This window comes from Capra hircus, chromosome 7, assembly GCF_001704415.2.
Source record: "Capra hircus breed San Clemente chromosome 7, ASM170441v1, whole genome shotgun sequence".
Taxonomy (NCBI): Eukaryota; Metazoa; Chordata; class Mammalia; order Artiodactyla; family Bovidae; genus Capra; species Capra hircus.
In genome coordinates this window covers 12,587,987-12,615,932 of record NC_030814.1, presented here as the reverse complement: position 1 = coordinate 12,615,932, position 27,946 = coordinate 12,587,987, and the positions used below count along the sequence as shown (strand labels likewise).

General features: G+C 45.6%; 1 protein-coding gene across 1 annotated transcript in view; it reads left to right on the top strand.

The window, feature by feature from the left end:
* RGMB (repulsive guidance molecule family member b) overlaps window positions 1-21,271 on the top strand; it is a 28,794-nt gene extending 7,523 nt beyond the window's left edge. Inside the window, exons 4-5 of the mRNA XM_018050011.1 lie at window positions 2,939-3,423; window positions 17,796-21,271. Of these exons, the coding sequence (XP_017905500.1) occupies window positions 2,939-3,423; window positions 17,796-18,464 (1,154 nt within the window). The 3' untranslated portion in view covers window positions 18,465-21,271. The remainder of the gene's footprint in view (window positions 1-2,938; window positions 3,424-17,795) is intronic.

Here is a 27,946-nt window from a genome sequence, read left to right as displayed (position 1 = left end):
GTAGCTGCAGATTTTGAATTCTGCCCTTGGGAAATGAAAAGGATACTTTTATTCTTTTTTTTCCTTTTCTTAAGCAAACCTCTGCACTTCCTGAATGGAGATCCAATATGGGAGTTCCTTGCTTACTCATACACTCCATGGTTTTCTTGGCTGCATCCTTGAATTGTTTCTGCTCTGCATTGTCTTGGCATTTTGACAGGAGGTTTACTTTACCGCCTCTTACAGGCAAAGTGTGCATTGTCATTATAAATTCATGAAGCCTGGATATTTCTGGGTGTATGCTGCAAATTAGTCATTATATACAGGAGCCTGTGATGGGGCTAAAACTGCTGACCCACATACACTTTCTCTCTGGTTAGCCCTCCTACATCCCACCGTCTCTATTCAAAAAATCTGTTAGAAACCTCATCCAAAACAAAGGAATCCAAGGAACTGTGTTTTGTGTGAGATTTCTCAAAGGAATCAGCACCTACCTGCTATGAAAAAGGGCGTGGGGAAGGGAGGAAGGGAACCGAAAAGGATCTGGGAGTCTAGATTCTGCTTTTCCTTTCTAAACAGTTGCATCTGCATTTCCATGCTGGTCTTACTTTTGATATTTTTATGACTATTTGAAATAATTATAAGTAAGCGTACGCTCGGCTAGATTTTATAGACCATAAAAAGAACAGAATAAGCACTGCAAGTTTAGCGGGCAGTCCTTGTGTTGTCATTTATGTGTCGTCCAAAAGCTGTTCGGTACTGAATGAGCCTTGGCTCATATATTTATTTTCTTGCTTACTGCTTGCTGTGAATCTGATTTTAAAAGAAAAAGAGAAAGGATGTTGCTGTTTCTGACTTTTTTTTTTTAAGCTATTAAGTACTGTCTTGAGAATCAGAAATTTTGTTGAGGGAATGAAAATGAGATTTGAGGAAGGGCACATGTCCTGGGCTTCACGCTCACAGTTTACAGTCCAGCCAGGTCAAGGCCTTAAGTGTCGCTTTGCCTTGATTTTCCCATCTGTAAAATGGCTTTAATGCCACTTTGGGGGTTGTTGGCTGGTTTTATTTTTTTTTGTTTCCCCTTCTGCCTTTTTGAGTAAAAACAGTTGAAAGATGATTTGATCTACTTTGTAGAGAAGAATGCTATAAATACTAGAGCTGCTTTTGTCAGCTTTGGAATGAGAAACCGTGAAAGAGGCCAAATGCAGAAAGATGTATCTGTGATTTTTATTTACTGCCTTCAAGTAATAGCTGTAAATTCACAGCTCCAAAATATTACAATATTTTAATCTCCTCTTTTACTTGTGTTAAGTCAGATATCCAGTCTTGACTACATTTTCCCTTTTTGGTTTTGGAAACTTAGGAATGGTTGGGGAAGTGCCTTACAAGGTGGTCATCTCCTACTCCTCGTTTCCCCAGCTGATGCCATGAACAAAGATTACAGGCTATTTCACTCATTTAAAAGCAGTTTACTACTGAAAAGACTAAAATATCTCTCTACAGTGATTATTAGGGTTAGTTTTAAGTCTTTATCAGATAATGTCCTAAATCTTGATATCATCCTGAAGTTTTGTTATGCCTAAATCTTGAATAATTACACATTTAATAATACTCTACTGACTGATGCACCCCCTCGGATATTTCATGCCTAGAAACGATCACAGAATTTACTTTAGAACAACCTATTCATTTCTCAAATGAGGAACCTAAGACTTGAGACTGAGGCTCCTCCATAGTTGAGATACCTATAAGGAATGTGCAGGTAACACAAATATGTGTTACAGTTCATTTCTATAAAATTTGAGGTGAACAATAAAGAAAGTTGTTTTTCTTTTCCATGACTCTGGTGTTCTCCTTTTAAGGAATACAATATTAAACTGATTAGTACACACACTGACCTAGTATTGGCAGTTTATTGTGGGTTTTGTGCTTTGAGAGATTTTACAAACTTTTGTGTAAAAAGTTAGGGGCAAACCATAATTTGAAAACTTACTGTTTACATAGTAGGGCAGTAATCGTATGATTTTTCATTACTTTATGTTACCTTCACTTAAATCATTAAGTTTATGTGAATCATTGATTTAAGGGGGGAAAGTAGTTTTATATATATGCAAAGAATTCTGTCTCCGGTTCTGTTTCTAGAAAAAAGCATAGTTGGTGGAATCACCTGTCAGTGTTGTGTACATTCTGAGTTAGCATACTTTTACTGTGAACTGTTGAGGAGCTAGAATCCTGGAGTGATTGATGTTATGGGATAGTGAATACCTAGCTTGGTCAAATCAGTCACTTAATTTTTTTAAACGATCATTTACACTTTGTAGAAACCAGGGGGTTACGTGTGTTAGTTTACATGCAATTTGTCGGTAAATATTTCTCAAGAAAGACAGAGTAACTTAGTACCTGGATTTTTTTCCTGGTATTCTTCCCCTGTAGCTAGAGTAGAATCAGGTAAAGGTGTTTTAACTAATCACGCTATAATTTAGGAGTTTCCCCTCCCTGAAGTGTGCAGGCTTTACTCATGGTTTTGTGTATAGACTGTGCTTTTCAAAGCAAATTACTTATGCAGTTTTCAAAATCAAAACAAAGTTCACATCTTTGACTTGGCCTTAGAGCAAAGGGATCTTTCTCAAAATCTATAAACAAGAGCAAAGTTGATAAAATATTTCCTTTGTTGTTCCCTTGTAGTTTAGCCTAAGAACACCTGGCTAAACTCCTGTTCACTCGCAGTGGCCCACGCTTTAGCTGTTGAGTTAACCAGCTGCAGGCGGTGGTTCTCCCAGTGGCTGACTTTGTGAGAGGCCAAGAAGCCACACTGCAGCCCTATTTCTGAAGGCCTTCTTAAAATAGGAGTATAGGAAATAGAACAAACAGTTCCCAGAGGAGAATGTCCTTTTCTCATGCAGCTCAGAAAGTTGTGAAGCCTTTTAAAAACATTCGGTCTTAATCTTCTTTCTCCTAGGTGACTGCCAGCAGCCAGCCCAGTGTCGAATCCAGAAATGCACCACGGACTTTGTGTCCCTGACTTCACACCTGAACTCCGCCGTCGATGGCTTCGACTCTGAGTTCTGCAAGGCTCTGCGTGCCTACGCTGGCTGCACCCAGCGGACTTCCAAAGCCTGCCGTGGTAACCTCGTGTACCACTCTGCTGTGTTGGGTATCAGCGACCTCATGAGCCAGAGAAACTGTTCCAAGGATGGACCCACATCGTCTACCAACCCGGAAGTGACCCATGACCCTTGTAACTATCACAGGGGCGGGGGCCAGAACCCTCCCAATTACCTTTTCTGTGGCTTGTTCGGAGACCCTCACCTTAGAACTTTCAAGGATCACTTCCAGACATGCAAAGTGGAAGGGGCTTGGCCACTCATAGACAATAACTATCTTTCGGTTCAAGTGACAAACGTGCCCGTGGTCCCTGGATCCAGTGCTACTGCGACAAATAAGGCAAGTGTACTTATTTTTTTTCCTTCTTCTTCTTTTCTTCTGTAACTTTCAGATGTTTGATTCTTCAGACGACTGTTGAAGTACAATACAAAAGACCTTGTTTAAAAGGAACTTCTGTTGGTCAGCTTAGGACAGAAGGTGGATGAAGGATTAAATGAAAGTTACTTAGTAAAAAAAAAAAATTTCTCACTGGAATTCTTGTGGGTCTAAGTTTAAATAGGCAATGATACGAAAAATAAAAAGGAAACAGTGAAGTTGGGTTCTCTAGGGAAAAGGCAGGCCTGTTTAATGAAAAAAAAAGTTCTTTTTTTCCAGTGATGTCATTTTTGAGTGCAGATTTCTGTGGCTCTTGAAGAAATCCACGTTCAGATTTATCAGATGACTGCAGTGGGTGTTCTGAACAAAGAGCGCCGTGAAGCCTAAAGAGCACGACTCATCAGGAAATCTTACTGGAAACTTGGAAGCTATAGTAAAACGTGGTGACCGGGGAAGTTAAGAAGTGGATTTTGCAGAGCAGTAATACCTAATTCTGTGTAACCTCAGGATAAAATTTAAGTCAGCCAGAGGGGAAAACTGACAAAATTAAGCTCACCACGTCTAGCTGCCATTATCTGTGGTTGGTGTTTGTTTGTTCATTTTAAAGAAACTTTGACACTGAAGAGGGAGCCTGGAAGCCAGCTTTAAGTCACCAGAGTCTTAGTGCAAACAGGTGGCAAGGAGCTGGGTTTCCAGTTGTCAGGCCAAGCTGATTCAGGCATTAGTAAATAAAGAGGTCCAAAAGGGTTTTCCACAAAAATGGTGTCCCAGGGGCTTCCCTGGTGGCTCAGTGGTAAAGAAGAATCCACCTGCTATGCAGGGGACGTGGGCTCAATCCCTGGTCCAGGAAGATCCCACATGCCTCCAGACTACTAAGCTTACGTACCACTTCTACTGAGTCAGAGCTCTCGAGCCTGTGTCCCACAGCAAGAGAAGCCCTCGCAATGAGAGGCTGCCCCCCATACCTGGAGATTACCCCCCGCCCCCCTGGGCAGCTGGAGAAGGCCTGTAGATAGCAAGGAAGACCCATAGACAAATTTTTTCAAATGTTTCTATTGTTAAAAAAAAGTGTAACAACAAGGAACCAGCTCCTTGGCTGCTTCTCCAACTATAAAATCACACATACAGGTTTTCTTATTTTGTATCATTTCATTTTGTTTATTGTATCTTTTCATCAGTTGGGTTAGACTAAAATGTAATTGACAGCTAGCATGCTTTTATAATACCTAAGGACTGTTCTCTTGATTCCAGGCCTTGCCTCCAAATGTATGTAGCATAGTTTTTAAGTGAATTTAAATTAATTTACTTGGCATTTTGTGGAGAGAATATTAGTACACTTCCAGAGACTGTATGGAGACACCCTGGGGTGTCACAAGTCTAAAATTAGAAGTCATCACCCTGATCAAAGGAGACCATACATTGGTCTAGACATCTTAGGGGAACTTAAAACTATTTACACTTCAGTTCCCAATAAAACCCAAGGTTGCCTTTCCAAACCTTATATCTCAAGTAAACTTTTCTTTTTCTGGTTTTTGTGACATAATTTTTCCTATCTGTATATTACAATATGCATTTGCTATATGTTATAAAGTTAATAGCTGCAAAGTCATAAGAAAAGCAGTGAGCCACAATTCATCATTGCAGACTCAAAGGGCATAAAACCTGGTAATAGTTTTTGAAAAGACATGGCACTGAAAATTCAAGAAGGCAATTCCATTGAAAATTCAGAAAATCATCAATTTTGCAGATAATTGAGGGCTTGGAAGGGTAGCCCTCACATGATACTTTTGAGATTAATAACTGCTGTGTGCATGGGAAATTTTACAGTTGACCCTTGGACAACATGGGTTTGAACCCAGCCAGTCCACATATGTGGCTTTTTTTCAGTAGTAAATACTGCAGTACTATATGATCCCTGCTTGGGTGAATCCTTGGGTACAAAACCCTGTATACAGAGGGTTAGCGGTAACGTTATATGTGGGTTTTCAACTGCCCAGGGGTCATTGCAACTAACTCCCCTGTTGTTCAGGGGTCAGCTGTATTGTGTCTTTCACAAGCCCAGAGATTTATTTTCCAAACCTTCTATCCAGTCACGTGTCACTCCTATTTGGTGTTCAGCCATTCAAAACTCTGTACTTTTTACTGATCGTGTTGAAAATAATCTGGGGACAGCTGGTTGCCTTATGAGTACGCGTAGTATATGAATGCGACAGCTGACGCTGAAGTACTTTAGATCGTCCTGTTTCAGTTGTGGTTGAGCCTATCATAGCTTTTAGCAAATACATAAGTACAATTTGTTTTCTCCCTCACTTTGGTGAGGATCAAAGGTTTTGCCCTTTCCAGAAAGGAGAGAGGGAAAAGTTATCTTTTAACATAAATTCAAGCAGACAGCGAGAATGCTTGGTCTTTAATTGCCCTTTGGGAAAGTATTTCCCCACATCTGGTGACCATGCTGTGCAGCAACAAATTGCTCTGTGGCTTCATGACCTCCAGTGGTTGGTTGTTTCTGTTTTTTTTGTTTTTTTCTTTTCTCTTTTTGTAACTCTCTCCAAAGCCCCCCAGAAGCATGTGAAGGTTACTATTTGAGGGCCTGTCTCCATGGTGGTATGGCCTTTGCTGGTGAAATCAAACAAAGACCTAAAATCTTACACTGCAGTTCCTTTTGCTGTACCCAGGACCAAAATAAAACTTTTTAAAAATTTCTAAACAATGAAAACAGTCCACTCCAGTATTCACGCCTGGAGAATCCCACAGACAGAGAAACCTGGTGGGTTACTGTCCATGGGGTCCCATAGAGTCAAACGTGACTGAGTGGCTAACACACACACACACACACACACACACACACACACACACACACACACACACACACACACACACACACACACACACACACACACACACACACACACACACACACACACACACACACACACACACACACACACACACACACACACACACACACACACACACACACACACACACACACACACACACACACACACACACACACACACACGCCACGTTCATTCCACCACCCTCAGCACGAAAGTAAAGCACTAGACTCAGGTATTTTGCTCAGGCAACTCAGTCCTGGGGCTGTGGGCTTCTTGAGCAGGCCATCATCGTCAAGGCTGTCTTTGTGAGCTCTGCCTTCCCCCTGGACACCCAGGTTTCCCTCATCATGGAAAGACAAAGCTTAGTGGGGAAAGAAATCTAAACAACAGAGGGAAAGAAAACGAAGTTGTCTCTGGTCAGTTCAGTTCAGTTCCGTTCAGTCGCTCGGTCGTGTCTGACTCTTCACAGCCCCACGGACCACAGCACGCCAGGCCTCCCTGTCCATCACCCACTCCCGGAGTCTACTCACACTCATGTGCATTGAGTCGGGGATGCCACCCAGCCATCTCATCCTCTGTGGTCCCCTTCTCCTCCTACTAGCTAAGCCTTTCTTCGCCAGGCCTGCAGTGCTTGGCGGTGTGGTCTCATCTCCCCTGGTCCACGTCCTCTCCCCCTTCCCAGCTGAGCAAAGGTGTGCCTTCTCAGGGCCCAGGCTCCGGGCTGTGCCCTGCACCAGCCTGTCCAGTTCCCTCCCTTCCCCGGAGTCTGTGTGCTTGGCCACCTGGCTAGCTTGGTGTGTTCCTAAAGGGGACACCAGGGCTGCTTTTCCCCCCTCCCTACCCCAGGGGCTGCCAGGGCTCCTTGGCACACCTGCGCACACCTCTGCTGAGATCTGTGTCCACTCTGGGCCACCGTTCCCACCTTTGGCTATAAGAGGCACACAGCTTCAGACCTGCAAATGCTCTGTAGAAAGATACGAGAGAGGGGATGGGCTGAGAACGGGCAGGGTTGGCTCTGTGGGAAGGAGCACTGTTTGTGTTTGGGGCCGAGGGGATACAGTGCTGTTTTCTCTCTTGATCCTCACACAGGTAAACAAGGAGATCATCTGTGGAGGGTGCTGGGTGGCGTACCTTCTCTTCCACATTCTCTTTGCCCGGCCCTCAGTCTCAGCTTCATGTTGTGTAACTAGGAATCCCTGTTTATGTGGCTCTAAGAAGGAATTGCATATGCCATGATTGCAGAAGGCAATTTTGATGTGAATTATTTCATAAAAAGATTTTGCACTTCACAAATAGAGTCCTAGTAGCGTGTATGAAAATCTCCAATCTCTCAGGTGCATTTAAAATGATTTCCTTTTCCCCACAATTTCAAGGATGCATTTATTACACATCTAATGTAGCTCAGTTGGTAAAGAATCTGCCTGCAATGCAGGAGACCAGGGTTTGATCCCTGGGTCGGGAAGCTCCCCTGGAGAAGGAAATGGCAACCCACTCCAGTGTTCTTGCCTGGAGAGTCGCCTGGACAGAGGAGCCTGGCGGGCTACAGTCCATGGGGTCGCAAGAGTCAGACATGACTAAGCGACTACACCACCAAACAGTAGCAATACTTTTAACAATTATTTTGTACAAATAACTTGTGTACTTTTGCTTTGTCTTTCAAACCTTTCCTTTCAATGTAATCATGTCCTTTCTTCAACATTCTAGCTTCTTATCCTATTCTTCAAAGTCAGGGAAACAAAATCGCAAGTAGGAGGAGATATTGAGATGACAGCCAGTCCTTTATAGATCTTCAGATCTTGCTACACTTTGGTGAGAGCAGGTGGTTTACCTTCAGGCAGTTTGGTTTTGGGGAGGAGGTGTGTTCCTGGTGCTTGACCAAGCCAGGCGAGTGGACACTCAGGTGCTTCGTATGTCCTTGCTGCTGCCACGGGCCACCAGCTGCAGTAACCCATGGGCAGCAGGGCTCTGTGCCTGTCCAAAGCACGAGAAGAGAGCCTGTCTTTCAAAGTCCATAAATATCTGTACCTCTGGAGCTCTGGCTACTTGCTGAGAGATTTTCCTGGAAATCGCCGCTGGCTGATGATACTGGAGATACAGGAAGTCTTGAGTTCCTGGGCTCCATTCTCGCTGGCTGCCCACAGTGTTCCCTGGTGATAAAATGCCCTTTCCTTGTAGGGTCTTCGAGCACGAGTTGGGTCCTCTCCTGCTTTTGATGCCCCTTAGCATGCCCTGTTGTTCAGCAGGAGAATGTGGGCACCTAAACCAATGTTCTGGGTCATTCTCTGTTGGTTATAAAGTCAGAGCCAGAACTGCCTCTGTTGCAAAGTCTTCCAACGATCTTTTTTTTTTTAGATGTATCTCTGGATCAGGCTTTGGGAATCTGTCCTCTTTTGACCCTAAGCCTAGTGGATTTTTTTTTGTAGCTAAGTTTTTGTAACCAGTTATGATTTTAGTATCTTTGTGGAGACTCTCTGAGCTGCACAGTGGTGATCATTCTTATTTTTGTCCACTAAGGAAGATGCCTCATCCTCTTGTGTACAGAATTAGGTTTTGAATACATGGACAGTGTCCTTGCATGCAACACTGTTACAGAGGCGATACACTATTCTTTGAGAATATAGATTCCTTCCCGGAGCGCACAAGTTGCCTTGCAGATTCATTGTAACCCTTAAAATCTGAGATTTCTCTTTGTTATGATTATCTGTTAGTACAGATAACTCTTGCCATCTTTAAGTTTTGCATCTCATCCTGGTCCTCCCTGTTTGGCAGAAATGTTTTAAAAATAAAAGTTGCAAGATATGTTGAGATATATTGCAGAACAGATGGGAACGAAGTTTGCAGTTGTATAGCTCGCTGTGCAGTATCCTGTGTTCATTTCTCTGATAAAATGTACAATTTAGTGTTACGTTGGAAACCCCAAGCATTGAAGGGCCTATCGTGTCTGGGAGACGCCGAGGTGAATGTAGTCTCTGCCTTAGTCTAAGCTCATAACTAAACTTTGCTGCCTTCATGTCATGGAGAATTACGGGGTTTTTGTGGGGGTGGGGGGGAGCCGTTTTTAGGGTTTCTTTTCAGAACATTGGGGGCCCATGCTATAGGCTGGTTCCAAGTGCTGCAAGTTGCTTCCGGGGGTCAGGACCGGGAGGTTGGGTCGGAGAGATGGGCTGCTGTACCTCGGACATAACCCTGCCCACCAGCCTCTGTCACAGGTCAGTGTTCTCACTCCCAGGACTTGGTACCGTTTCCCTTTTCACCTCCCACCATCAAGGTGGTCCCTCACCTACCCAGATATCCCCACTCCTCTGAGATACCCTAGCATGGTCTGGAACCCTGGTTGCTGTTGTTGAAAGGTAGTTGATCTTTAATACCCAGAAGCTTGCTAGGGTAGTTGAGCATCAGAATCACCAGTTCTTAGTTAAGTTGATTTTTCAGCGTTCTGTCTCATCTTTTAAGACTCATAAACACATGTCTTAGATAATCCTCATCCTCCCTGAATTTCCTTATTGTAGAGACAATATTAAAAGAATAGTTTCTAGAAGAACAGAAACCAGCTATAGTTGTTCCAGGTGGTGGTATTCCTATTCGCCCTTTTCTGCTTCCTGCATAGCTCTGGTTTGTACTGGATTTTAAGGTCTTAGGCCCAGAAACTTTCAACTTCGCTTCATAGAGGTTTCAGCAGACTGCCTGGGGGTGAAAGTATATTTGGGCAAAGGAAGCAGAAGAAAAGGGGGCGACATTCTTAGCTCCATGATGTACCCGTAATGTGAACGATCATTTTGTGGGATGAAAACAGGCCTACCTGGCTTATTCTTTAGACCATACTTTAACAAGGTCTGCCTTCATTTTGTCCGTACAAATTGCATGTACTCTGGGTAACTAGGCCTCTGTCTTCTCTCTGTTCCCTGGAGGAAGAAACATATAAGATGTCAGTGAAAACTGTCTAAAAATGAGTAAAATTTGTCTGTGTATACCTTGTCAGTTTCACATTTTGAATCTCTGCGTGTGCCAGTGTCTCTGTCCCAGACGTGGTTTGGAAGGATGAAAAGGACCTTCCGAATCCCCCGTGTGTAAGTGACAGTAACCCAGTGCCTGCCTGAGCCAGCCGGAATTCCCTGCGAGTGCTCTGGGCCTCTGCTACTTTAAAACAAACCCACCCTCCTCCATAGTTGGAACCAGAGGCGCCCAGCCAAGTCTGATACACAGCTGAGAGTTAGAACTTGTTTTTCTGTAACGTTTCCAAATGTCTCTCTCTGCCCTGTTAAATTTTCTTTTGAGTCAACATTTTGAGAGGAAGGGGTAAGCAGGAAACATTGGATGGTTGGTACTTTTTTTTTTTTTTTGGTTGTTGGCTTCAATTAATGCTAACCAAACAGTTTCTGCCCCTGTGGAATGTGGCAAGTAAAAAAGAGTCGTACCTACAGTGTCGAACAATGAAAGCTGCTACCTTACCCGTTTCGTCTTTATTTGTTTTGACTGCAAGTAGAACTTGCTCTTCCACTGGTTTGGATTTTGTGTTCTCCTGGGTGGGGTAACTTCAGGACTTCTTAAGCTGCTCAGCTTGTCCTCAGTATAACAAGAATAGCAGCTCACATCTAAGATGCAGAATTTAACGGGGGAGCCTTGCAGTGAAAACCCGTTGCTGTTGGGTCTAGAAAGAACTTCAGGTGAAATTGGGTCCGTGCAGAGAGGAGCTCAGTATGTCCCAGTGAGCTGATTTCTTTTAAGAGTCGGAGCCCAAAAACCCTTAACTCCTGCCGGTGGGGTTGTCTCCGTGCTGAAGCTGTCTGTGTACACTGTGGATGGGATTAATGTGACGGCATTTAAAGGCCAGCTTCTCATCTCCTCTGCATGTGCCCCTGAAAAGGGTGTCAGTGTTTGCTCTTTCCTTTTTAAAGGTGTGAGTACACACACAAGCACACGTGTGTGTTTATGTAGGGTCCATGCCTTCCCCACTCCCTGCCTCAGGAAAATGAAGACAGAAGGATATTGTTTTGGAACTTTCCAGTTAACTGGCTTCTTGAAATATATGGTCACCAGCTCTAACCACCTTGTTCCTGACTGGGCTTTGCTTTTTTTTTTTTTTTTTTAATAGCACTGGGAACCTGAAACTCAACCTAGAAGTGACAGAATGTGAGTGCATTGTGAGACCTTTAAGGCCTTTTGCTTTTTAAATCACCTCCCCAAACTGAAAAATGATCAAAGGGGCTGTGATTTCCTGATAATCCCCGTTGGTTTGGGAAACAGCTGTGCTGAACCTCGGCCCAGAGCGTTCACCCAGGGTGCTGCGAGAGCCTGGGGATCTGTGTGCCCCCCCTCCACCCCATTAGGAGGGAGATCCCAGAAAGCCAGACCTGCCGGGACAGATTCCTGCCCCTGAGTGACTGCAATATTTTTAGCCTCTGGTCCAAACCGCAGCAGCTTCCCTGGTGGCTCAGAGGGTAAAGTGTCTGCCTGTGATGTGGGAGACCTGGTTTTGATCCCTGGGTCAGGAAGATCCCCTGCAGAAGGAAATGTCAACCCACTCCAGTATTCTTGCCTGCAAAATTCCATGGACAGAGGAGCCTGGTAGACTCTAGTCCATGGGGTCACAAAGAGTTGGACACGACTGAGCAACTTCACTTTCACTTTTCCAAAGTGTAGCGGCAGCCTCGGCCTGGAATACTGTCCCCACGCGCCTGACTTCCCATCTAGAGGTCTAGTAAGGGCCTCCTCACAGTGCAGAGACCGGGCACAACAAGTAAGAGGGTCCCTCTGGAGTTCTCGGGGTACCAGGAAGGCCAAAGCACCCCAGGCCTTCCCTCCTCCCTGTAAACTCAGCACCTTGTGCCTCTGGTCTGTACAAGGAAGCTGGCCCGTTTCCCTCTGAGCCTATTTATGCTTCCAGCCTTCCTTGTTTTAAATGTACAAAAATTGCTCTTTGGATGTTGACTTTTTTTTTTTTTCTGGCCTGTCACTTTTATGTATCATCCCTGGGCCTGCTTCTCTCTCTCTCTCTCTCTCTCTCTCTCTCTCTCTCTCTCTCTCTCTCTCTCTCTCTCTCTCTCTCTCTCTCTCTCTCTCTCTCTCTCTCTCTCTCTCTCTCTCTCGCATGCGCCTTCAGCCACCGAGCTTAATGCTTCCCCCCTGGACCACCCTAGCAGCCTCAGCCGTGGGTGTCCTTCTCCTCTGGTTTGGTTTCTTCTTTCTCCAGCTGCTGCCAAGAACCCCTCCAGGAGCCAAGGCAGCCCTTGTTCCTGCATGTATTACCTAGGGCAACCCTGAAGAATAAATAAGTCTGATCCATTCTGTGTCTCTGGAATCCTTTGAGTGCTGCTACAGCAGAGCTCGGTGGAAAGAAACTCAAGATGACAGAGAAACCTCTTTGGGTATCTTTAGGAGGCTGTAGATTTTTGTAGTCTCATTCAAGCCCGAAAAAGAATCTAGGGGGAAATTTCTTCTGCCACCCTCCTCTGAAACTCATGTATGGCTATCTTCCTGTGAGCTATCTTGTCCTGGCCCAGTGAAATGACTTAAACTGTGCTTTTGTAGATGTTGAATTCAGACTTCCTATAGGTAGATAGCTGATGCTAGGCTGAATTGCAATGGTAACGTTCCATTTGTTTCATTGAGTTCACGCCTTCCTGGCAAGACTTTTTTTCATTTCTTTTTTTTTTTTTTTTTTTAGTTTTTCAGGAAAATGATCAATGATATCAATTACTGACCTCCTTATGTATGGTCCATGTACTCTCCTAGGCTTTGTGTGAAATTGTTCAAACAGAAAGTTATTCTAGACGGATATGCTTTTATTTCCTGCCTCATAAAAAGGAGCGAAATCCAGAGTTCTCCCCAGCCTAACCGAGATCCTTCCTTAGTGCTTTGGAGCTTCCTAGTCACAGACTTCTCAACATTGAGAAACATTGACCCCCTCGAGTTAAGATGATGTGTTTTAGAGCTAGCGATAGAGCAGGTGTGTTTCTTTTCTTTGAAACACACGCTCTCGTAGGAATGATCTCCTTTGTGTTCAGCTCTGAGGACTAAGCAGAGGCTGTATGCTGCTGACCTGGTAAGAGCAAAGGCCATGGGCACAGCGTTCTTTGATTTCTCCCACAGTCATCTGTTTTTTCAACCTGTAATTGCACCCAGAGGATCTGAGGAAGCAGACATATCAGCTAATTACATGAAATAAAATTAATCTTAGCTTTCTTAGCACAAGCAGAATTTTAACTGGATACCTGTCAACATTGGGTTTCCCTGTGTTCCAGGCTGATTTCCTGTGATTTTCAGTTTGGTTTGCTGGCCCATCTTAACCCGAGAGCTGGAGCCCCTTGTCTATAAAAGTCCCAATTCTGGTATTAAGAGAATTCCAGTAAGGTCCCACTCATGCAGTGCCAAGTGGTCTGGCTTAAACCCCGATAAACGTCTCTTCCAAAGAATGACAAGCACAAATAGCCCAGGGCTCAGCCTCTGGGGAACCCTGCTGTTTGAGAACCTCACAGCACTGTGCAAGGCTCTTGAGCTTGGAGAAGCTCTGTGCTTTGGCGAGGCAGTGCTTGGTTCTCTAGGTGACCTCCCTTTCATTTAGTTCATTTTTATTTTTATGTTTTTTCCTGATGGAAAGGAGAGACAGGTGCCTCTCAGTGTTGGCATTTCACAGCAAACCCTAAATCCTCATTGCCTTTCTCTTGTGGAAAGGTTGATTTCTAGCTGCTGTCTTGCTTCTCCTAAGAGACCCTGTAGGTGGTAAAGATCTCAGGCAGTGAAACGTTAAAAATGAATGAGGAGACTGGAGTAGTGTGTCTGAGGTGGGGGTTGGGAGGAGCTGGGCGGGGAAGGTTTAACAAAAGGCATTGATGTTTTAAATGCACAGAAATGCCATCCATCAATAATAAATGGTGTGGCACAGAACAGATGTGCCAAATTGAGTTCCTACAGCATACGGATCAGTTCATAGAGGGGGGAAAAGTAAAGAGCATCAGCTCAGCTCAGTTCAGACGCTCAGTCGTGTCCGACTCTTTGCGACCCCATGAATCGCAGCACGCCAGGCCTCCCTGTCCATCACCAACTCCCATAGCTGTTTTTAAATTATCTGTTTAAGAGCTTTAGAATACAATTTTGAATGTCCTGTTCCGACCCTCTGATAGCTGCTGGTTGGAAATAGAAAACGTGTGGAATTTCCAAACATTTCCATTAACATTTGAGTGTTTTTAAAGGAAGAATTATTGAGAATGAATAAATTTTATTTAATTTTTCTGAAGAGGAGGATAGAACTGGAAAATGAATTTCTGGCCCTTTCTGGTTAAGTGCTTGCTTAAGACCTGAGATTGTAATTGTATGAGGGATGAAAATACCTTACACAGCTTGTCAGGGACTGTTACCTGTGCTTTCTACATTTTCATTGCTTATATCTCTAGGTACCTCTTCAATATCTGCTTAAACTCCTGAGGACCGCTCAGGAGACCTCTCTTATGCTTTGAGGTTAATTCATTCCCCTCAACGTCTTGATTCAAGGGCTGATTCTATACATAGACTCTGAGAGCAAATTATCTCACCGAGAAGAGAAACAACTAGAGAAACATCAACTTCCTTGTCTTGTAGAGAAAGTCACTCCTAGGAAATTCGACAGATAGACAAAAATGCATTAGGTAAACTGGAATATTTTGTGCGTGTAGATAGTAGTACAGAGGTCAAGCTTTAAGGTTCACCTGATCTCCCAGAGGCGTGAGAGTTACCTGTTGGTGTCACAGGTAGAGCAGAGGACAGTAGCGTGAGAGGTGTTTGAAATGACTCCTGAGTTGGAATTGGTGTTTTTAATGAAAACAGCAGAGACTTGGTGAGACAAGGAACTATTCCATTCATGTTAATATTGACCCTTGCTTGCCTTTATAGGAAACTTGTTTGGAATTGGATCTCTCTGCTGTGTTGTCCCAACAAAACTAATTCCTCTGTGTTTTTCCTAAGGCAAACTGAAAAGTCCTTAATTGTTGCAAATAAGGCCAAGTTGGTTTAAATTTGAGGTTTGTTAGGTTGGAAGGACAGATGGCTTAGCTGTTGTAGAAGAATTCAGTTACTCTTTGAGTGTGGATGTTCTGGTTGAAAATGAGAATAGCGGCTGTATGCAAAGTCTGTTACTCTTATTGTAGCCATCTGTATTAACTTGCGGTCCTTTCAGGTGCAGAATTTACTTGAATTAATCTTTTCACCTCCAAGAGATCCCAGCTTGCCTCTAAAAAGCCCTTGTCAAACTGTCTTTAGAGTCACCAAATAAATCTATTTTATAGTCCCATTAGATACCTAGCTCGAAAAATCCCACTCGCTCTGGAAGGTCGTATGGTTGGATGCACAGAAAATTTCCTGAAATCATCTCTGGTACACCTCCTTCAGGTTGTTAGGAAGGTGTTGAAACGTGAGAAGGCTGGTCATGAAATTAAATTGTGGCTCAGAGTAATTAGGCAGGGAGAACACCAGGCATTCTCACAGTGCATTGTCTGGCTTTTGGTTGCAGCTGCAAACAACGGATATGAATTTAACCAGTTGCTGCAGCCACAGCTGGTTCGGATCTGGCTTTACAACTGGCTGAAGTGAAATGAAATGGCTGGAAAATTCCAGTCAAGTAACACCAGTGGGAACATGTGGAATTAAATAGCGTGAGCAGATGCCGGCTGAGCCGGGGTGGGGGGCGGTGGGGGGGGAGCCTTCAGACATAAGCCTGAGGGTGGCGGGGGGGCTTGTAGGGAGAAGGGTGGGGAGGGAGGCCCTCGTGGCCTTTTAACAAGGGTCTATTGTTTTGATTAGTCCCCTTGCAGGAGGTGGCCGTTTGCCTCCATCCAGAGTAATTTGTAGAGTGTTTGGCCTGTCTCCCTTCCTCCTTGACTGAAGTCACCTGATACTTTTTTCTTTTCTTCAAGAAGAAAGCATAATAAGCCATTACCTCACTTACAGACAATAACTCAAATCTCAAAATGTTGTCTCCCCCCGCCCCCCGCCCCGCTGCCGCTTGGGGGCCATTTTCCCACCTTGGGTGATCCAGAAGCCCGTATCTGTCTTAGCATCTTTCTATTCCCTGTAGCAGAGATGTCGAGGAGTTTGGAGGTGAAGGTGCTCAAAGTTCGTTCTTTTTCCTAAGTACTGTTCTAATTAAGGAAAGAAAGTTCACTAAAGGGAAGTTTTTATAATATCAGTAGATTTTTCTTTTCCCCTCCATGAATTTTCTGCTTAATTTGGAGAGTTGAGAGTTGACTGGGGGACAGATTTCTGAGAAGCTGAAGGGCCAGCATACTGTTTGGGGAAAACATTTGCTGTAACTAGGTTTAGGGTATTTATTCTCTGCCAGTGCTTGGGAGCGCACTTGCCAAGTGATTTCGCTGTCCCAAGGATTAGCTGGTCATGTGAAACATTTGATTAAGAGACTTAGAGAATCTTTCCTGAGGCACATGGTTGGTAGCTGTTGCTGGGCTGGCTCCCTCCTCAGCTTTCTCTGTTCCCTGAGTATGTGTGTATAGCTCAGTTTGCAGTGATGAGTCATAGGATATTGTTTTAGAGTCCAAGGGAGAAACTTTTTAGAAATCACAGTTCTGATAGGTTTATTATTAGTGAAGCCACTTAGAGCATCTGCATAACTCAGAAAGGAATCTTCTTTCTTTTTTTTCTCAAAGCTATCTACCACAACTCATCTGTCTTTGAGGAGATAGGATACAGATGATCAATAAAACTTGCCTATATCCCAACGACAACATTTTTCGGTCTTAGGAAAATAAAAATTTTTTGCTGAGACACTCTCTGGATCTGTGTCAGTTTTACATTCTAAATACATAGGACTTTGGGACTTCCCTGGCCATCTAAGACTTCTTCGCCTTCCAGTGTAGAGGAGTGCAGGTTTGATCCCTGGTGAGGGGCTAAGATCCCACCTGCCTCATGGCCAAAAAAAACCCCCATAAAACTGAAACAGTAGTGTAACAAATTCAATAAAGACTTTTAAAAAATGGTCCACATCAGAATGAATACGTATATATGTATGGTTGAGTCCCTTTGCTGTCCACCAGGAAACTCGCAACATTGTTAATCAGCTATTCTCCAATATGAAATAAAAAGTTAAAAAAAAAAAGTCCACATCAAGAAAAAAATGCATGAGTTCAGTGGCTCAAACTCAAGTCCATTGAGTTGATGATGCCATCCAACCATCTCATCCCCTGTCATCCCCTTCTCCTGCCCTCAATCTTTCCCAGCATCAGGGTCTTTACCGATGAGTCAGCTCTTCTCATCAGATGGCCAGAGTATTAGAGTTTCAGCTTCAGCATCCATCCTGCCAATGAATGAATACATAGGGTCTTCAAAATTGTCCCTAACAGTGAACACCATTCACTTGCAAGGCAGAAGCAGATACAGGCTGAGTTGGGAGATTCTGTCTCTAGCCCGTTCAGCCTCCAGAACTGGAGGGCAGCTCTCACGGCCCAAGGATGCTGTTGCGCCCATATCCCTCCCATCTGTGTTAAAACTTTGTCCGCCTTCCTTCCCGCACAGATCACCATCATCTTCAAAGCGCACCGGGAGTGTACGGATCAGAAAGTGTACCAAGCCGTGACCGATGACCTGCCGGCCGCCTTCGTGGACGGCAGCACCAGCGGCGGGGACGGCGACCCCAAGAGCCTGCGGATCGTGGAGCGGGAGAGCGGCCGCTCGGTGGAGATGCACGCGCGCTACATGGGGACCACGGTGTTCGTGCGGCAGCTGGGCCGCTACCTGACGCTGGCCATCCGCATGCCCGAGGCGCTGGCCATGGCCTACGAGGAGAGCCAGGACCTGCAGCTGTGCGTGACCGGCTGCCCCCTGGGCGAGCGCATCGACGATGGGCAGGGCCAGGTGTCCGCCATCCTGGGGCCCGGCCTGCCCCGCAGCCCCGCGGCCGCGGCCTGGCCCGGCTACACGCTGGAGACAGCCAGCGCGCGGTGCCACGAGCAGATGCCGGTGAAGGACATCTACTTCCAGTCCTGCGTCTTTGACCTGCTCACCACCGGCGATGCCAACTTCACGGCCGCCGCGCACAGCGCCCTGGAGGACGTGGAGGCGCTGCACCCCAGGAAGGAACGCTGGCATATTTTCCCGAGCAGTGCCCGCGGGGCTCCCCGTGGACGCCCGCTGTCGTCTGTCAGTCTGGGACTCACATGTTTGATCCTTGTTGTGTTTTTGTAGGGGATTGTCTTTTTCGTTTTTTTTTTTTTCCTGTTCCGTTTCTCCTGTCTATAACAAAATTTTTTAAAAATATATATTGTCATAATATATTGAGTAAGAAGAGTATATATGTATATACCATGTATATGACAGGATGCGTGTGTCCCGGGATGCCCACCTGATTTGTACATATCGCGTTTGGCTGTTTTCCACGTAATGTTGGATGTAGTGTTTTGGACCGTTACCAATTTTGGTTTCTGGTGGTTTTTTTTTTTTGTTTTTTTTTTGCAGTTTTGTGAAATGTTTTATAACGTCCCTGCCCGGGGACCTGTTAGAAAGCACTTTATTTTTTATATATTAAATATTTATGTGTGTACCTGGTCAGTACATATATAGTACACGCGCACAGACACCGGATGCGGCGCGCGCCTTTGGCAGAGGACCGGCGACCTCATTTGCAGCTCTTGCTGGCGGTGCCCTCACGGCCTTGGCCACCACCGCGCGCCCAGCTTTCACCTGCTGCCCTCCTGGTGCCACTGCCTCGTTCTTTGGAACTAGGTCCTTGCCCACTTCTCCTGCCCTCGCTCCACGCGGAAGGATTGTTAACCGCCCCACCCCACCCCCCGACAGGTGCTTTTGGCTGTTAAACACTGATTCTAGGAAGCCCTCTCCCTCTTGGACAGCTGCCACTTGTTTTCAGAGGGTGGGGAGAATGTTAGCACAGTTCTTATTAACTAGGATTGTTACATCCGAGCACTTAGAGCGTGGCAGGTTAAACGGAATGAAACTGCTGTTTTTCTAGGTCGGGAGGGGCTCCAGATGGCAGTGGGTAAGGAGATAGCAGTCCCCTTGCTAGAGCCCTCTCAGACTTCTGTCATTCCCTGTTCAAACTGCCTCTTTTCCCCCTTTTAACTCCATTCTACATTGAACAAAGAAAGGCAAGCACCTAAGTGCAGCGATCGTGCCTTGGTCATCCCTCTGTGATTTGTACAAGCCCACGTTCTCAGCCGCCTCCTCTCCGGCTGTCTGGACTTGTACTCACCGTGTCCACGCCCAGTTAGCCCTCCCCAGGCTCACTGTTGGAGCCCGGGAGCCCAGGCTCTGGGGTGTATTTGATTCTTTCATGTGAAGACCCAGATCCCGTCACAAAGGTTTCCTCTTCCTTGGCCCCCCTCCCCGGCACCGTGGTCTTCCTGTCTCCCGCTCTGTGTCTGTGTGTGTGATGGGATGGACTGGGGTCCTGACAATGGACGTGCTTCCTTGGCCTGACCCTGTATGCAGCTTGACTGGGTGCTGGTTGGTCAGACATTCTCACTGGCCAGTGTTGCTCCCCACGTGGCCTCTCGGTTTAATCACTTTCCCTCTTCATATGCTAGGTGACTATTAGTTGCTCGTTTAACTTGATAGTGATTTCACCGAGCTACACTCCTTCCTTCTTCCATTCCATCATTGTTGGCACCTCTTGAAAAAAGGAAACCACCACCGACCAACGGCAAGAGCAGTAGCTGCGAACATGAACTCCAGGATAGGAAGGTTTCTATTGTTATACCTAAAATGTAAATACCTGGTTCCAAGAATTAGTGGTAGAGTTTGTAGTTGAAGCATTTACGTAAATGCAAACAGACGGTGAACTTGAAAGGCCGCAGAGATTTGGGTCAAGGTTGTGCCTAGTTTTAGTTGGCCGGATAACTTTCTTCCTTTTGATGAGTGGCACTACCAGACTGGTAGCAAAGAGGATGTCGCTTCGTGAAAGTTCTGTTTCTTTGTGAACTGATCTGTCGGTCACAGCATGGAGCTGTCGACTCACCAGAGGTGGCAAAGCTTCTCTCACGCCTGTCTTCCAATGTATGAGAGAATGATCTTGGCCAGTCTGGGAAAAATCCCGAAGGCATCCTGCCTCTTACTGGGCAAAGATGCATGGCCAGAGAGCTGAACCCAAACCTGTTATCCTTGTATCAAAGCCGAACGGGGGCCCACCTACCATCAGCTCTGAACAGTGACTGCTTTTGTTCCCTTACGGAATCACGTGCCCAGGTCAGAAGCTGTAGTTAGCTAGTACTTCTGTTATGTAACCGAGTAGGATGCAGGAGGAAAAATATTTAGGGTACCTCTAACCACTATTTTTGTGCAAATAGTCTAAAAGTGGAAAACGGTAGACGTTTTCTACGATGTCTGGGTTTAGTGTGTACATGATGTAATATACCTGTGTCCTTTTCAGCGAAAGCAAAACAACCGCCTCTCCTAATAGCTGGGAAGAGGAAACCAGGTTGTTCTGATGCATCATCTGCCTGGAAAGGCTGAATCACAGCTCTTAGTACCAGTGGATTTGGCTGTTCTCGCTTTGCAGTCAGTGTCTCTCTATGACTCTGAAGTCTTCCCCACGGATAACCGTTTCAGAAATACAGGTATTTCTCTACAAGTATTTCTCTGGTGTATTTTCTTCTGTTTCTTTCATAGAATGTCTGGAGAGGGAAAAAAAAATGTTCCTTGCACATGTTGGTTTTTGAAATCCCCTCCCTTAACCAGAAGCGTTTTGGGTCATACACGTTAGGTAGGACATCTTCTGGGGGAGCTTAATCTTGTGGGAACACACTGGTTTTCGCAGATGCACCACATGGCTGTCTGAAGACTCAAAACTATTTTTTTGTCCTTCCCTTCTCTTTGTTACGCTCGGAAACCCCCACAGTGTGTCGAGTCTTTGCAAAGAAACCTTTAGATGTGTTTCATAGGTATATGAATAAGTATCTGTGTAAAACAGTGAGTGTGCAGTGTGTAAATACTTTAAATTATTATGGTAGAAAAATAAAGTTACATACCCTGCTGTGGAATGTTTGGTCTGTGACTGTAGTGCCACCTGCTGGAAGAGTGGAGAAATAGCAGAAGAAAGGGAGTGAGGGGGTGTGTGTACAAAATCCTTCATGGTTACTGACAATGAGTCGTTCAACCTGCCCGCAAACTCACTTATTTTCTGAACTATATCACTACCATAGTTTTTCCTTTTTTAATTTCTAAGCAATTGAAAATAAGTCAGTATCTGTGAGATTAGTCCACTGGTATCATCCCAAAGGTCTTTTTTCAGTGTTAGTTTTGGTCCCCTGCAAACATGGGACCTGCATTTGGTTCTTTGAAGGCAGCTTGGATGGTAGCAACTTTGTTAGTCCTGGTGGGGAGGATATTGGGGCAGGATTTTCTGGCTTTGTAAACTTTTGTAAATTCTCACCTCTTGGGTGTTCCAGAAAGAGACATCACAAGATCACAATTTGGTCTTTGTTCAAGAAACATGCCAAAGGGTAGAAAAGCTTGGGAGAGAATTAAACCGAAACTGAAGACACAGAGACGCACTGTTCGTGCCGCTGGGTAGAATACTAAACGGAGCGAATTCTGACTGGGGAGTACATACATAGTCATTTCTTAAAAGAGAAAGTTAACCCTTACATGTGGTGTTTATGTGTGGCCTTTCAGAACAAATGAAAAAGGAAAATTATGCCAACTGAGCCACGCACACAAAGTAAGATGCCAGTGTTACAGCCACCGAGTACCTAGTGCTTATGTCTATACTGAACAAACACTAAGAAATAGTCTATGTCACCGTGAAGTCCGTCCTTAAGAGGAAAAACATTCCTCACTGTATTCACATCCAGATCTCCAGCTTTTCAGGGATTGAAATGTGAGCAGCTGTCCAAAGCCTTAAAAAGAAGCTGTTACTGTCTTGAAGAGCAAATGGTGACTAACAGATTCTAAGAATCCTGTTATCTCAGTTTCTCTCTCTCCCTCTGTTTTGGTAGCCACAGCGTTGAGCAGAATCCTGTTGCTTGTAATCACCTGGAATAAAGCACAGGGGTTTCTGCCCTCCTTTCTGGGCCAAGATACTTTTGCCTCAGTTTTTCCCCCGTTCCCACAAACAGTGATCTATTTGTATGTGAACCAAGGAACATCTCCCCCACAGAGAATGTAACCCAGACATCCAAGAAGCAGGGAGCAGTTCCCAGTTCTTTGCTATCTCACTCCCTAGCTCACCATGTTGTTTCTGCCTGCATCCATTTCAGCATGTCTATTAATTGGACGAGTCCCATTCACGTTTTCATTTCGATGGTATTTCCCTTTGAATTTACTGTTCTTGCCCCGAGTACCTCTAGTAAGCACGATGCTTAACACCATCAACTCAGTAATAGAACACGCAGTCCCTTGTGCCCTCAATGTGATGTCTGAGCTGTGTGCTTGGAGGGGGGCTGTCTTTGTGTCCCCTCTTCCTTGCGAGCATTGTGTGGGTTTATAGTCTGGGCATCCAGACTCCAGGAGGACACACTAACAGATCCTATAGAGGTGGAGCATATGCCGCTGGCCTCGTTAAAATGATGTTCTAACCAGCTGAACAGACCAGCCTTGTCAACTAAAATGTGTTAAAGTAGGTCCATCAAATGCCAACCAGTGCTTCCCTAGTGTCTCAGTGGTAAAGAATCTGCCGTCCACTGCGGGAGACATGGGTTCGATCACTGGTCCAGGAAGATCCCAAATGCCACACAGCAACTAAGCTGGCGCACCACAGCTATTGAGCCTTGTTCTCTAGACCCTGGGAACCACAGCTCGACCCCAGGAAGCCAGCGCTGCGACTACTGAAGCCCTCGCATCCCGGAGCCCGTGCTCCGCGGCAAGAGAAGCCCCTGCGATGAGATGCCCGAGCACCCCAACTAGGAAGTAGCCCCACTCTCTGCAACTAGAGAAAGCCTGGGTGGCGGGGAAGACTCGGCACAGCCAAAAATAATAAATAAAATCATATTAAAAGAAAAACAACTCCAACCAGAAGAAAGCAACCAGGCAATGTTTTCTAACTGAAGGTTCTTGATGGGTGACAGTTCTAGGGCCATTTTTAGTTTAATAATGAAAACTCCAAATCCAGAAGAAGAGGGGAAAAAAAGAGGAAACATTCCGCTACCAGAGTGGATATAGACCAAAGATGTGAACTGAAGTCGCTCAGTCATGTTCAACTCTGTGACCCCATGGACTGCAGCCCACCAGGCTCCTCCATCCATGGGATTTTCCAGGCAAGAGTACTGGAGTGGGCTGCCATTTCCTTCTCCAGAGGATCTTCCCGACCCAGGGATTGAATCCGGGTCTCCTGCATCGTAAGCAGACGCTTTACCGTCTGAGCCACCAGGGAAGTGGTGACTAAACCACATACAAAGTAACCAAGTATGAGTTGCACCTACATTAAATGACATTTTAAAAACCCAGATTCTCTCAATCAATAATGTAGCCCTGCCAAGGGAAAGGATGCTACTGGATGGCATTAAGGGCTTCCAGAGGCTTCTAACAGGAAGCAGTAAGATGCAGTCACTGAAGGGGAGGATGACGGGGACAGTAAATTCATTTTCTCACAAGCCCCTCTCTGTAGCTGCCAAGTAGCAGTCCCCTTAATGCTTTGTTGGCCCTGAGTGCGATGAGGTCCGTGGAGAACTATCGATCAGCTCGCTCTCAGGGTAAGATTCAGGGCCAGAGTCACCCTGCGAATGTTCATCTTCCTTCTTGGGAAGAAAAGAATGGTGAAATAAACTGGGGCCTGGAGAATCCCAGAGACGGGGGAGCCTGGTGGGCTACCGTCTATGTGGTTGCACAGAGTCAGACACGACTGAAGTGACTTAGCAGCAGCAGCACAAAATATAAGATCCTCAGTGTCCTGTCAAGATGGACATTTGGATAATATTTAGAGACTGGGTAAGATGTGAAAGTTTTATCTGCAGGCCTGGGAAGGGAGGCGGTAACAACGGGCGGAGCTCACAAACCGGAGGGACGAATACGGAGGGCGTACTGACTGCATGTGTGGCCAAGAGCCATTCCTAAGGGTTCATTCATGTGTTGGTGTGGGTTTTATATCCTCTTCCTTAGAGGAGGCAGCATAGCCCGTTGGTCAAGATTATGGATGGTGGAGTCACCCAGTTCTGAGTAGAAATCCACATGCTGTATCAGACGTTCAGCCTCAGACATGCCAAGCCACGGCCTCATCTTTAAAACAAAGATCCCAATAGAAATTCACATCTCAAGCATTCACTATGAGAGGTAAATATGTTACCACATCGAAAGTTCTCAGTACAGCACCTAGTATACACCCACCCCTCAACATACATTACACAGAAATGTACCTGAGGTGGAGAATTGTGTGTTTACTATTCTTCTTGTTTAGCTGCTAAATCATGTGTGACTGTCTTGCGACTCCATGGACTATAGCCCACCAGGCTTCTCCAGGGGATCTTCCCACTTGATCTTCACATCAGGTGGCCAAAGTATTGGAGTTTCAGCTTCAGCATCAGTCCTTCCAATGAATATTCAGGACTAATTTCCTTTAGTATGAACTGGTTGAATCTCCTTGCAGTCCAAGGGACTCTCAAGAGTCTTCTCCAACACCACAGTTCAAAACCATCAATTCTTCAGTGCTCAGCTTTCTTTATAGTCCAACTATCACATCCATACATGACTACTGGAAAAACACAGCTTTGACTAGACGGACTTTTGTTGATAAAGTAATGTCTCTGCTTTTTAATATGCTGTCTAGGTTGGTCATAGCCTTTCTTCCAAGGAACAAGTGTCTTTTAATTTAATGGCTGCGGTCACCATCTGCAGTGATTTTGGAGCCCAAAAAATAAAGTCTCTCACTAGGGGAATGGGTGAGACCAAAAGCAAAAGCCTTGCACACCAGATACCTCCTCACTGCAGCCCCCGCCCCCCCACCCAGATCTCAGTGCCCATTCTTGAAGGACTCTACTGAGAGAGTAATCCTGACTTGTAAGCAACCATTGGCCCTGGACAGAAGCTCAGGGCTTAAGAGTGACCTGGGGACAGGAAGAACTCTGCCACCAGTAAAATAACTGCTGGAGATTTCTGGTCCTATATATATATATACCTTTGCAAGTAGGAGTCCCAACGGAGAGAGCATCCCCCTTTGGAGAAGGACATTCTGAAGCGTCGTCCTCAGTCCGGTTGCATGTAGAAGGCCGGGCAGCAGGACGTTCAGTAACTTAACTCTAACCCATCTATCTCTTCTAGTTGCGCAGACTAGGCCGGCTTGTTGACAACACGTGGCTGTCTTCTCAGAATCGCTTGTAGTGGAACATGCAGAGAGCAAAAGGGGGAGGCCACGGTGGTGGCTGGTGAACTTTGAGCCAGTCCTTCTGGTGTGAGGATTTTTTTCACATGTTAAGAAGGAAGAGGAGAGGAATTGCGAGAAAGTGCACACAGACATTCAATAAAAAGACAACACAGGAAAAAAAGTTAATGACAAAGGTGTGGGAAACAACTGCAAAAGCAATAGAAACAGGAAAGAGAAATGAAACACACAACAAAAGCAAAGGGGAAGCGGGGGTGACTGAGAAGACGCGTAGATGCGAATAAAACACGGACTAGAGGCACCAAAGAGCTTGAGGGAGTTTGAAGAAAAGCATGGAGGAATCGGATATCCCCATGTAGTTAGTTCTCCAGAGAAACAGCCAGTAAAACAGACACATGAAGAGATTTGGTATAGGAACTGGCTGCTGTGGTTGTGGAGGCTGAAAAGTCTCACCATCTGCTGTGCACAAGCTGGAGAACCAGGAAAGCCTGACTGTAATTCAGTCTGAGTCCAAAGGCTTGACAGGGACCTCTGGTGGAAGTCCCAGAGAAGTCCCAGAGTCTGGAGGCCTGAGACCCAAGAGCTCCAGCATTCAAGGGCAGGAGGAGCTGGACGTCCCAGCTCAAGAAGACAGAGTCCGCCTACCTCCACCATTTTGTTCCCTTCAGGCCCCCACTTGGCTGATGCCTGCCCACACTGCTGAAGATGATCCCTTTACTCAGTCTCCTGAATCAAACGCTAATCTCTTTCAGACGCACCTAGAAATCATGTCTGGGCATGCCTTAGCCCAATCAAACTGGCATATAAAATTAACCTTCACATCCTTCTGTTATATATTTGCTTATGCATTTTGTTATATATCCCTCAGGCATTGGAGGGACTAACATGGAATTGAGAGTCTGATTTCATCAACAAAATCTAATTCAAACTACCAAGCACAAAAGCAGAAACAAGAGCCTTGTTTTAAGTTATAGTACATCTTATAGATCATAAAGAAAGCTGAGCACCGAAGAACTGATGCTTTTGAACTGTGGTGTTTGAAAAGACTTTTGAAAGGCCCTTGGACTGCAAGGATATCCAACCAGTCCATCCTACAGGAGATCAGTCCTGGGTGTTCATTGGAAGGACTGATGCTGAAGCTGAAAGTCCAACACTTTGGCCACCTCATGTGAAGAGCTGACTCGTTGGAAAAGACCCTGATGCTGGGAGGGATTGAAGGCGGGAGGAGGAGGGGACGACAGAGGATGGGATGGCTGGGTGTCATCACTGACTCTATGCACATGAGTTTAAGTAAACTCTGGGAGCTGGTGATGGACAGGGAGGCCTGGCATGCTGCAGTCCATGGGGTCGCAAAGAGTCGGACACGACTGAGCGACTGAACTCTCACATAATGGATCTGGGGCAGGAATGGCGCCTGGCCCACAAGGCTGGAAACAGAGTCTGGAGAGCTGTTGGGATCTCATCTCTGCTTCTGACTCTAAATGCACTTTCTTCTCTCTCACTCTTCAGGCTGGTTCCTCTACTTTACAGGAACACCTGGTGGGACAACTGAGTTACCCGCCTGCATAGAGCTCATGTTCCTGGGGGATCTCTTTGGCCTGACTTAGGCCAGATAAGCAAGCACAACACAGGATGGCCGCAGACACCTCCTTCGTGGCTACCCAGCCTTCTGCAGCTTTGGCACTTGGGAGCCCTAGGGTATCAGTGGTGTGGCCGCTTTATTCTGGGCACATGACTCCCGTCTACAATGATCCGCCTCCCTCATTCTCTGCTCCCAGGCTCTGCGTGGTTGTTCCGTCGCTATCTTACAGTATACTGCGTTTCACGTCTATGGTTTATTGTGCTTCCCCTGCGAGGATGTAAACTCCATAAGGACAGAGGTGGTTTTTTGTTTGTTTGTTTGTTTCCTATTTACTATTGTCCCTAGAGAAGACCATGGTTCCCAGCACGTATTAACAGAATATCTGTGGAAGGAAGGGAGGAAGGAAGAGAGGGAAGGAGGAGGGAAGACAAGCTGAAATTCAATGTAGTGATCCTTCGGGAGTAGAGCTAGGACTGGAATTAGAAGAGAAAAAGAATGGGCAGGTTGAGAACAAGCTGTAAGACAAGATTATTATAATCAGCAAGACTTCGAGCCAATGGTAACCACTTCCTGACACAATATTGAGACAGAGGCCGTGTGAAAGGGGAGGAGCTGGTTCTAGAACTGGACTTATCCTGCGTCCCACAGAGGTCTAATAGTTGTTGGTCATTTGTTATGACCCCACACAAGGCAGGCACCTTGCAAACGCTATGAGACGTGAGAAAACTGAGGAGAGAGGTTGAGCTGTTAGACTGTGGTCACCAAGCCATGAGAGGTGGAGTTTATTAGCAGCCAGGCTCCCTGGGACCAGAAAGCCCATGC